The sequence below is a fragment of the Brassica oleracea genome, chromosome C3, assembly GCF_000695525.1.
Source record: "Brassica oleracea var. oleracea cultivar TO1000 chromosome C3, BOL, whole genome shotgun sequence".
In the NCBI taxonomy this organism is placed as follows: domain Eukaryota; kingdom Viridiplantae; phylum Streptophyta; class Magnoliopsida; order Brassicales; family Brassicaceae; genus Brassica; species Brassica oleracea.
In genome coordinates this window covers 44,583,109-44,595,702 of record NC_027750.1, presented here as the reverse complement: position 1 = coordinate 44,595,702, position 12,594 = coordinate 44,583,109, and the positions used below count along the sequence as shown (strand labels likewise).

The 12,594-nt window shown below is 36.9% G+C and overlaps 1 protein-coding gene and 1 pseudogene across 1 annotated transcript; both read left to right on the top strand.

The window, feature by feature from the left end:
* The first annotated feature begins 1,279 nt into the window (after window positions 1-1,279).
* LOC106333085 lies at window positions 1,280-3,308 on the top strand (annotated as a pseudogene).
* Window positions 3,309-6,745: 3,437 nt separating this feature from the next.
* Window positions 6,746-7,468, top strand: LOC106330710. The gene has a single exon (XM_013769140.1). It carries the CDS (start codon window positions 6,746-6,748, stop codon window positions 7,466-7,468), a length of 723 nt encoding a protein of 240 aa, XP_013624594.1.
* Window positions 7,469-12,594: the final 5,126 nt, after the last annotated feature.

Here is a 12,594-nt window from a genome sequence, read left to right as displayed (position 1 = left end):
TCTAAAATATGTGATGATCATCCCTGCGGAGTGTATTTTGATGCTGAAAAGGTCTGTATTATTGACATCTCTAATCAGAAAATGGTGGCCAAAGGTCCTAAAAGAAACGATCTCTATATGTTGGAAAGCAGAGAGTTTAGCACTTTCTTCTCAAACAGGCAATGTTCAGCAAGTGAAGAAGTCTGGCATAGCCGGTTAGGACACGCAAAAAATTTCTTCAACATCTTCAAGCCTGCAAGAAAATACACATCAATAAGAACAGATCCACCTCCATTTGTGCGCTTTTCCAAATGGCGAAGAGTAATAAAATTCAGTTTTTTTTCTTCTGATTCTATAGTAGCGAAGCCCCTAGAAAGAGTACACCGTGATGTATGGGATCCTTCACCAGTTGTATCAAACCAAGAGTTCAAATATTATGCAATTTTTGGTGATGAATACTACAGTTGGTTTTATCCTATTAAACTCAAGTCAGAATTCTACTATATCTTCATTTTGTTTCAAAAGCTTGTTGAGATTCAGTTGAATCAGTTGGGTACAAAGATTAAAAAATTTCAGTGATGGAAGAGGATAGTTTACAAGCAATCAGATGAAAATTAACTTACAGCAGTGTGGTATAAAACATCAGATGTTATGTTCGTACATCCCTCAGCAAAATAGAACTGCTGAAAGGAAACATAGACACATCATTGAGCTTAGTCTGTCTATGATGTTTGAGAGTCATCTTCCTCTTCATCATTGGATAGAAGCATTTTACTCCTCGGTCTACTTGGGAAATCTACTTCCTTCCAATATTATGCAGTTTAAGAGTCCAAAGGAAATGTTATTTGGTACTAAACTAGAACTGTCAGCGTTGAGAGTCTTCGATTCGGCATGTTATCCCTATCTCAGACCTCTCTCAGATCACAAGATGGAACTAAGATTGCTGCAGTGTGTGTTCTTGAGTTATTCACCAAATCAGAAATGTTACAGATGTCACCACCCTCCTTATGGAAAAGTTTACACCATAACGTTGATTTTAAAGTAAAAAAATAATGTTCCCTTTAAAAGATAAACATAAACAACATAATCATATATATAATGGGACACTTTCCTCTCTTTTGAGAGTGTCCACGTATGCATATTTTAAAGTCTGTGGGTCCCTCATTCTGTCCGGTTTTCGTTTGGTCTAATGAATCGGAGTTTAGTCTGATTCTCTGGTTCGATAGATCAGTAAAGAAATGAAACTCTTGGTTTTCAAATAGAAGTGAAACTCTACGTATTCAATTAGACCTTCATTGTTACCCTTCGATCAAACTCGCCGTCACCGTTTTTTTCTTAATTTGCGAATCTAATGTTTCTCCTCTCATCTCTTCGCCTCCCTGTTGTTCAAGATTTTTTAAATTCGGCAATAATTGTTATTCACATTTAACTCAGTAAAGCTTTCGCCCTCTCCGTTTCCTTCGCGTGAGATCTATAAATAGGAGATGATTGACAGTTGGATGAACCTTCATGTGAGATCTAGAGAAGAACGTTCAAGCTGCCGTTAAGAAGCTAGACTGTGGCAATGATGAAGCAGCAAAAGAGTTTAAGGTGCAATACTACAATCTTTCTTTTCTTGAAAACTTTGTCGTAGTAGTAGTTGATTTTGCTATGTTTAAAGTTTGTTTTTAATGCTTGGAGAAATTGCAGTGTGAGGTTGAGATATTGAGCAAGATTCAGCACCCAAATATAATCTCCTTATTATAGCACGAATGATACCGCAAGGTTCATCGTCTATGAGCTGATGCCAAATGTCTCTCTGAAATCTTACTTGCACGGTAGGAAAAACATATTAACATATTCTTAGTAGCTAAAGAGTTTAGACTTTATGTTCATATGTACTCATAGGCTCAGGATCTTCTCGGGGTTCAGCGATCACAATCACATGGTCTATGAGTATGAAGATTGCCCTTGATATATCGAGGTGAGAGCAGGCTAGGCTATGCTTTCTTGTGTGCTTACACAACAGTTCTTGATTACTAAAAAAGTATTGTGTGTGTGTATTTCCAACTAGGGGACTAGAATATTTACATGAAGGTTGTCATCCAGATCATTCACAGAGACTTGAAATCTTCCAACATATTTTTGGATTGTAATTTCAACGCTAAGGTAAACAAATCCTTCTTTTTAGAGTATCATTTTCCTTTTGTTATTGATCTTAAAGCTCTGCATCTTTATGAAAAATGTAGATTTCAGACTTTGGTCTTGCTGTTGTGAATGGACCAAAGAAGAAGAACCTTAAACTCTCTGGAACAGTTGGTTACGTTGCACCAATATCTTCTCGACGGTAAAATATTAACTTTATGATGTTCTTATGAGAAAGCATATGCATATCTTCCTCATTACCATGACTTTATGTTTATGTTTTATACAAATGAATATAGGCCAATTGATGCTTTTGGAGTAGTGTTATTAGAGCTTTTACATGGGAAAAAAACTGTAGAGAAGCTAGGTCCTGGTGAATGTGAAACCATCATCACTTGGGTACTTATATATAAAACAAACTCATACTGTTCTTTCCTTTGAACTCTCTTAAATCTTGGAATCTTGAATTTGTGTTTTTTTTTTGTTTTATTCTTGTCAGGCAATGCTTTATCTCACTGATAGAACCAAGTTAACAAATGTCATATTTCCTCTATTTAAGACACAAATCCTAGAGAGTTTGTTGGTTTTGAGATTTAGACTAAAGAGTTGTGATGCAAATACATATATATATATGTGTGTGTGTGTGTAGGTAGCAGCAGTGGCGGTTTTGTGCGTGCAGCCAGAACTGATTTATAGACCGTTGATTACAGACTCTTGCATTCTCTTATACCATTGGTTCCCATGGAACTTGGTGGATCCTGGAAAACCATCAGAAGATCTGCTTCCATGGATCACTGTTAAACACTCCATAGAACTGGTTTTTTTTAATCAGTTTAAGATTGATCCGTTCCATCCTCTTTGCTTCTTACACCGATAGTTTCTGCGCTGGTTCAACAATAACGGTAAAGCAACGCTTTCTGGGTAACACACCAAAAATAAATTCAGCAAATTATAACGCTTCATGTCTTAACCCCTTCTAAAATATAATATGTTTTGTTTCGAAACAGGTTTTCTTTGTCTTCACCATGGCAGCTATAACTATTTCTCAGTTGATTTCATTGTCTCCTGATTCCGACAAAGCCACCAATGCAGCTGCATCCATCTTCGTGGTTATAGACAGAGAATTGAAGATTGACCCAAGTGCTCAATAAATGTATTAAGAGTATTGAACTTTTTCATACCAGTTTCAAGTATCCTTCAAGACCAGGTTTTCAGAAAGGTTATACCTTGATTTTAACTACATTTTCAGTTTAGTCGAATGAAAATCAAACATTTCTGTTATATACATTCAAAATGCTCAGAAAGAGATCAAGATGACTAAACACCCATGTGGTTTCAAATGCTTAGTTAGCCGGTTTTGGAAGTATATCAAACCATCTAATTTGAAAACCGAGATATTCACTTTTGTGGTGTTGCTTGTTTTGGCTCTTGCAGGCTTTATGATCGTGCTGCAACAACTACCAGAAAATGGAAGCATGAGGAACGGTTAATCTAGCATTGTCGATATATGATTAGCAATTAATCTTTTTCAAGAATCACAAAAAAAAAATTATTTGGAAACAACGCAACTGTTCTTTTATATTTATGTGCTAATTGGCGTTTATATTCTCTCTTTGACTATAAAAACGAAAATGAAGGCTGATAGTCAACATTCTTATGCGAGTCCTAAATTGCAAAGTTCTTACATATCATTTCATCAATGTTTTACAATGGTCATGCTATATACAGGCCATATGCGATAATTTTAAAAAACATGCAATCAATGATTGAGCTTGATATAGATAGTTCACCATTTCAATATATCGAGAACGTAATATTATCTTCATTAAGAGATTTGGAGTTGTGTTTATAAATTTTTTTCACTCTTATCTATTTTAGGAAATACTGAACAATTAAAATCAAAATCCCACCTTTCCGGTGCCATTCTGTCTGCAAAAATATCAGTGAGAGTTTGAAAGCAACCAAATCGCCAACCCAGTCCTGCTCCGTCTCTTTAACAATTTTTATATTACTATGCATTTTCTATTTCAGACTTTACCATATTTTCTATTTTTCCAGCTTTTCTTTTGAAAACCATTTCTGCAATGTACATTATCGGAGGATAACAGTTTCTAAAATTTTAATAGTTTAAAAAGGGTTTACGTAATTTTTACAATTGTCATTCAAAATGGAAAACATGTTATTTACATGATACACAATAGCAGAACTAAACATGCAGTATTTAGATATATGTCTACTTGGTTTTCGCATTCTTCAATTCCATTCCAGTTAAAATAATTTCAGATTACACATGTGCATTAATAAGAATTTTAAATTATGTTCAGTCTTCTTCTTCTTATACGTCTCTTCACTCTTCTTTTTCTACACTCGACCTCCATCAACATTTTCAACTACAACAACTCAAGTATTTCTAACATCCCACGCTTGCGCGGGGCTCCGCTCCTAGTATCTTACAATACTAAAAGGGCTTAATGCTTAATGGAGAGAGCTGCCACGTCCTCTTAAAAAATCCACCAATCATGAAGTCCTTTTTTGCCAAGTCATTCTATCTTTGTATAACAAAACGGGCTAACCATGTTGGACTGTTAACACTTTTTTAATGTCCCACTGTTGACACATTTCTCCTACGCCTAGGGTACGTATCAAAGTCGAACATATTGACTCTTCCACTTCATCTTCTTTGTTACCATTCTCTGAAAATCAACATTATCACATTCATCCTTGATCAATTAATTTTTTTCTTTATTCCCCCTCTTTATGAATTCGTTTCACCTCCTTTTTTTTTCCTTTTCTATACAAATCCAACCAAAATCCAAAACCTTCACTGAAGGAATTGAAGCTGTGGCAATGAAATCCAACGGGATGTCTCATGTCTCCACCAGAAAGTATCCAGCCAAATGGTATTCTTCCTTTCCTTTTTCAAGCTATATTTCCCGGCTGGTGCATATTTTTAACGTTTCAGCATTTTTTATATTAAAAAAAAATCGCTATAATTGATAAGATAAGCGTTTAATAATGTGTAGAATGTGATTATTATTTTATAAGTTGCAGACATAGATTTTGTATGATTTGTATATTTCATTTGTACAACTGAGATAAATAGATTTCAGTATTGAAGTTGTGATTTCTTTTTGATGTGCCAGACCAATATGTTGTAAAATGTATCCTGGGATTGATTTGCTTTGATTTGAGTTGTTAGATGTCAGCTCGAGGAAGCAAAATCAGTAGACAGTGTTTGTCGGAGGTATTCGGCCAGGTCCGGCACTCTCGCTCATCGGCTCTCATGGATTCTCTTATCGGCTCCTCTTCAAGAGTTAGGGACAAAAAATTTGATGGTGTGTTTTAAGTCTTCCTTTCCTAGCTTTGATGTGACCTATGTTGTTTTTCCTTTCCGAAAGAGCATCACCCACCAGCATTTCTCACTTGATTTGTAAGTGAAATTTTGTTTCTTCTTTTTCCACGCGTTTGAAACGCTCCCATCATAGCACACGTGAATAACATCAAATTCTTATGCAGCTCTGTCACTGTCTGTTTAACTCGCCACATCAACATTCAGTTGATTCTTTTAAGAGAATTTATGGAGTTCTATGACCAAAACTGGCTGACACAAGCACATGTTGAGTTTAATGAATGTGGTGGAAGTTCAATGTTAGCTGCTACAGTTTATTGGGACGAAGAATTTTATTTGACGCTGGAAAATTATAATAAAGCACTTCAGGAGACTATGCATCAGTTTAACATAGATGAATTCAAGTTACTTCTTTATATCCGTTTTTTGGGGTAAAATCTGGTTTGAATTATTGAAAAGTCTTTATACTAACGAAAATTTGTAATGTCAGGTTTGTTATGTTGTGGTGAGGTGAGGTTACGAAGGGAATCTCTAGGAGTATATGTTCTGAGGAAGAATCATGTCCCCATAAAATGGGTGTATTATATGTGTTAGATAAGGCTTTGGAGATGACCATTAGAATAGTTCTTCCCTTAGCAAGATAGGTTAGTGACCATGTTTGTATCTATTTTTAACACAATTATGGTTCACAATTATGTTTTTTTGTTTGAAAAGTCAGGTACTGCTTGCTCGCAACAGCATAGTTATAACATACAATCATTGATCACATTGCTTGGCTTGCATAGTTACAGGTGTGTGCTCTAGATATTTACATAGTAATAGTAGAACTTATTAGATTATTAGATCATATGGTTACATAACAAAATCATGTGGTTAAGTGATTGGTTTAGCTTCCTTTTACTAAACCGGTCATGTATATATATAGAAACTGGAACATTGTAAACATTGAGTTTGAGTAAATACATTTTCACATTTTTGATCTGTAACTAACTTTGAGTCATCTTCTTCAACAAGCTCAAGCTCTAATATGGTATCAGAGAAGTGAATCTTCGCTTTCTCGCTTCTTTTTCTCGGTGATTCTTGTTGATTCCGAAGCTCGATGAGTCTTCCTCTCTGAGATTTGGTGAATCATTTCGTTGAGCTGTGTTCTCTTGAAGTTTTTGCGATCTATCAGTTCTTCTCGGTGACAATCGCACTTCTGATTTCGTTCTTTGCTTTTCTTTGACCTTTGATTTGCGTTTCTCTTCTCATGCAATCGATTTCTCTGTTTCTTGATATCGATTACTTGGTTTGATGGCGACGATACCGGAGGTTCGTAATCCGTCTCTGTCTGGTGAGAATCGACCACCGGCGGCGACTTTGCAAGATCCTAATTCCAATCCTCTCTACGTTCATAATGCCGATCACGCTGGTATCTCCCTCGTCTCTGAGAAACTAGCTGGATTAGGTAACTTCAACACTTGGCGTAGATCGATGCTCATGGCTTTAGGTGCTAGGAATAAAGCGGTCTTTGTTAATGGAACCTATCGGGAATTAGCTGAGGATCATCCTGATTATCAATCGTGGTCTCGTTGCAACAATATTGTATGTACTTGGATTGTTAATGCTGTGGAGAAGAAGATTGCAAAGAGTATCATGTATTTGGATACAGCTCGCCAGATGTGGTTAGATATACATGATCAGTTCAAGCAAAGTGATGGACCACGGACTGCAGAGATAAAGCAACAAATTTTCGCTGAAGTACAAGGTTCTCAGAGCATCAGTGACTACTATACGAAGTTGAAGCAGCTCTGGGAAGAGTTGAAGAATCATGAGAGCCCTTATACTTGTTGTTGTGGTCGTCCTGACTGTGTTAGTCTTAAAAGGATAGTTGATAGAGAAGAACAAGATCACATTTTGAAGTTCTTGACTGGTCTCAACGATACGTTTACTACTACCAGAGGCCAGATATTGATGATGGAGCCACGACCAAACATCTCAAAGGTCTTCAATCTAGTTTCTCAGGAGGAAAGATAACGGTCGATGAAGAGTACGAGTACTGTTGCGTTTAATGTCTCTCAGAGCAATACTGAAGATTCGCTTGTGGCAGCTTACAATGGTGTTTACAATAAGAACCGGTCTCGCCCCATTTGCTCTCATTGTGGACTGGCGGTTCACACCATCAATAGATGTTATAAGCTGCATGGATATCCACAAGGGTATAAGCCTCCTACATTCAATAACAAGTCACCGAGTCAAGTTCCATCTCCAGGATTTCAGAAATCTACTCAGAATTGGCCTCCTCGTAAGGAAAACGTCTCTAACATGGTTCTTCAGGACACTGGTGGTATTTCTCTACACACTCAACAGGGTGTTCACTTGGGCACGGTTACACAGGAACAAGTCCACCAGCTTCTCAGTGTCTTGAGTACTCAACCTACTCCTTCTATAGACATGTTTTCACAGATTTCTGGTAGTAAGATACAGCTCTCAGATGGAACAGCTTCTACGTCTAAACCTCAACCTCATCTTCTAACTCATATGCCCTCTGACACTCCACCATCAGGTACCAAAACTAACTCTCATTTTGTTTCTGCGGGAATGAAGAACGGCCTTACTATTTCAGCTCCTACTTGGATAATTGATACTGGTGCTAGTTGCCATGTGTGCTCTGACTTAAAAATGTTTCTACATACTAACTCAATTAACAACAAATTTGTCACTTTACCTGATGGAACTCGCATTTTGGTTACTCTTTCTGGTACTATCAAACTTAGTTCACGACTAACATTGATTGATGTGTTGTACATTCCACATTTTAAGTTCAATCTTTTAAGCATCAGTGCTCTCACTTGGAATACTCAAATGACGGTTTTGTTTTCATCAAATGCTTGTTATATTTTTCCTGATAATCCTTTCATTAAACTTCAGGAGTGTACTCACGATTACATGATTGGGAAGGGTAACCTCCACAACAATCTTTATGTCCTGACTGCTCCTGCTGCATCTGAAACTCTTCTGTCCACATCTTATACCGAATCATTTGATTTTTACGAAGCTCTTTCTCAACAACACACGCATACTCATGATCTTTTCAATGTCACGTCTGAAGTTTGGCATCAACGTCTTGGACACCCGTCTCGACAGAAGATACAAGTTCTTTCCAAACTTTTAAAACCTCTTTCAGTTAAACATGATCATTCTGATTTGTGTAAGATTTGTCCTTTAGCAAAACAAAAACGTATTTCTTATCCTTCCAATCCACATCTTTCAAAGGAACCTTTTGACTTGATTCATATTGATGTTTGGGGTCCTTTTCAGACACCAACTCATGATGGATACAAGTATTTCTTTACTTTGGTTGATGATTGTACTAGAGTTACATGGATATATCTTTTAAAGAATAAAAGCTCTATTTCTCATGTGTTTCCTGAATTTTTACAATATGTTAAAACACAACACTCATCTAGTATTAAAGCAATTCACTCTGACAATGCTCCTGAACTTGCATTTAGTTCTCTTCTTAAAAGTCATGGCATTGTGCATTTCTTCTCTTGTCCTTACACACCGCAACAAAACTCGGTAGTTGAAAGAAAACACCAACACATTTTAAACGTTGCTAGAGCTCTTTTGTTTCAATATAATGTTCATTTACTTTATTGGGGAGAGTGCATTCAGACTGCTATTTACCTTATTAATCAAACTCCATCTCCTCTTCTTCAGGACAAATCTCCGTTTGAAATTCTAACTAAACAAATCCTTCTTATGATCATCTACGAGTTTTTGGCAGCCTTTGTTTTGCTTCTACATTGTCAAAAGATAGGGATAAGTTTAGTCCACGAGCTTCTCCATGCATTTATTTTGGTTATCCAAATGGTTTTAAAGGTTACAAACTTCTCCATCTTGATTCACACACCATCTCTGTTTCCCGTAATGTTGTGTTTCATGAATCAATCTTTCTTTTTTCAAAACATAAGTCTTCAGATCAATATTCTCATTTCTTTGATCAAGATGTTCTTCCTTTACCTGTACCAGATTCACCTTTTCCTGCATTCTTTGATCTTGGAAGTGACATTACTAACTCTGACCTTTTCTCTGATTGTTCTGAAACTACGTCACACAACACTTCTTCTCAAGCACCTACTCATTCTTCTTCGGTTTTACCAGATAGTGGTTCTAATTCAAATAGTTCTTTGCCACAAACTCAATCTAAACGGCAAACAAAAGCCCCTGCTTATCTAGATCAATACCATTGTTTTCTTCTAAATAAAGAACCTGTTCTTCCTGACACTTCTAATCATACCACGCCTTATCCTATTTCTTCATACCTTTCCTATGATAAATTTGATGAAGACCATCGTAACTTTCTTCTGAATATCTCAGCTTCTAAACTCCCTAAGACATATAAAGAGGCTGTTCTATCTGAGGAGTTTAAGAACTCCATGAAGTCTGAGATGACATCTTTGGAAGACAGTGGCACTTGGTCTGTGTGTCAACTACCTCCTGGAAAACAACCTGTTGGCTGTCAATGGATTCATACCATCAAGTACAATCCTGATGGAACTATGGAGAGACATAAATCACGCGTGGTGGCAAAAGGTTATACTCAACTGGAAGGCCTGGATTACTTGGATACGTTCTCACCAGTGGCCAAGATTGGTACACTGAGACTTTTGTTAGCAGTAGCAGCGGCTAAGAGTTGGTCGATCACGCAGTTAGATGTGAGCAATGCTTTCCTCAACGGTGATCTTGATGAGGAAATCTATATGAAGCTTCCTCAGGGCTATGAGGAACTGACAGGGAAGAAGGTACCGCCAAATGCTGTCTGTAGGCTTCACAAATCTTTGTATGGGCTCAAGCAAGCATCTCGCCAATGGAATCACAAGTTATCGGAGGTGATTCTTCGTGATGGTTTCAAGCAAACACATTCGGATCATTCACTCTTCATCAGATATGTGGATAAGATATATCTTGCAGTCCTCATCTATGCTGACGACATACTGATTATAGGCAATGATGATTCAGCAGTTGAAGCTTTCAAGATGGTTCTGAAGTCTGCGTTTAAACTTCGTGATCTTGGACCGGAAAAGTACTTCTTGGGATTCGAGATTGCTAGAAACCAGTCAGGAATTTCTATCAACCAACGGAAGTATGCTTTAGAGTTACTTGAAGAAGCAGGTCTCTTGGGATGCAAGCCTCTCTCAGTTCCTATGGAACCTAATCTCAAGATGTATATTTCTACTGGTACTGCTTTGACAGATTCTGCAATATACAGAAGACTAGTTGGTCGCTTGCTATACCTTACCCACACACGTCCTGATATCACATATGCGGTTCACAAGCTTAGTCAATTCATGTCTGCTCCAACAGATTCACATCTTCAAGCAGCTATGCGTGTCTTACGGTATCTCAAGAATGATCCAGGACAAGGCTTATTTTACTCAGCATCTTCTCAACTTAAACTTACTGCTTATTCAGATGCTGATTGGGCAGCGTGTCCGGACTCTCGACAATCCATCACTGACTACTGTGTTTTTCTTGGCGATTCTTTGATTTCTTGGCGATCCAAGAAACAACAGACAGTATCAAGAAGCAGCTCTGAGGCAGAATACAGAGCAATGGCGGATGCTACTTGCGAGTTGATATGGTTAACGACATTGCTAAGTGAGATGCATTGTCCAACACAGTCCCCTGCTACGCTGTTCTGTGACAATCAGTCTGCTCTTTACATTGCCTCTAATCCAGTCTATCATGAAAGGACGAAACATGTGGAGATCGACTGCCATGTTGTGCGTGAGAAGCTACAGAGTGGATTCCTAAAGACGCTACATGTTAAGTCTGACTTGCAGGTTGCTGATATACTGACCAAACCAGTGCAACCAGGACTCTTCAAGAGTCTCATATCCAAGATTGGAATTCACACTGTGTGTCTTCCATCTTGAGGGGAGGGTATTAGATTATTAGAATCATATGGTTACATAACAAAATCATGTGGTTAAGTGATTGGTTTAGCTTCCTTTTACTAAACCGGTAATGTATATATATAGAAACTGGTACATTGTAAACATTGAGTTTGAGTAAATACATTTTCACATTTTCGATCTGTAACTAACTTTGGGTCATCTTCTTCGACAAGCTCAAGCTCTAATAGAACTATAAAAGCAAATTTAAGACTTGAATCACACTCTAATTATTATTGTGTTGCAGCACATATCAGTTCTGTCTTTAACCACCGGGTGCACCAGCTTTTATCTGAAACACGGTATGTTACAAGTAGTCTGCTGATACATTTTATTTGATTTCAGTAGTTCACATATTAGGACGAAACATGTCTGATATTAAAATATTTGTGTGACATGCATCTTTGTGAAATAGCATGAGAGACTTTTCCAAAGGACTTAGATAGGTGTCCGCAGTAAAGCTTTGGCTACAACTAGGCCTCGAGTTTCTCTAACGGCTTGTGATATGCGAGATAGAGCGTGACTTACTAACCAGGTCATTTATTTTGTGTTAATCTTATCCTTTTGCGTGAAATTTCTTCTTTTTGCAGAGATTAAAGAAGGGTCAAAATAATAAGGAAAATTTTAAGGGTTCACAATGCCTTTTTACCCTCTTTCTAAATTTAACTTTCAAAGCAATATATATTCATTTATTTGATCAGATATTTTATCTTATTAGTCTGTCACACTTTGAATCCAAATTACAAATATCATATGGTTTATGAAAAGTAAGCTCACCAATTTTAGGAAGCATTCGCTTGAGGGCTACAAAGAGATATACAAGCTATCTCCTGACATTGCTTCGTCAAACAAAATCTCTTCTTTTTTCATGAAAGTTATATTTTCTTTCTATGAAGTATTGTTGTATATATAAAATATTTTTGGTTTCTGCACAAAAGAAAATCCTCAAAGATCATGTTAGTGTTTAACATGGTTCTCTCAAAAAACATAGAATGTATTTCCTTGCGTTTACATCATCATGATCTCCTCCCTCTCTTCCACGTGTAGTTATGTCGTAGAGAAAATTGAATTAAGTAAAAAATAATAATTTTAAACCATCCAAAATATAAATTATACATCCGTCACTTTTTCATATACACATTTATCTGAAATACTACATTTTCCAGAACAAAAATCTAGAAGTACATTGTTCTTCTCTCAGAT

Coding starts and splice junctions, on each gene's coding strand:
- LOC106330710 (XM_013769140.1), top strand. CDS start 6,746: ATGGCGACGATACCGGAGGTTCGTAATCCGTCTCTGTCTGGTGAGAAT.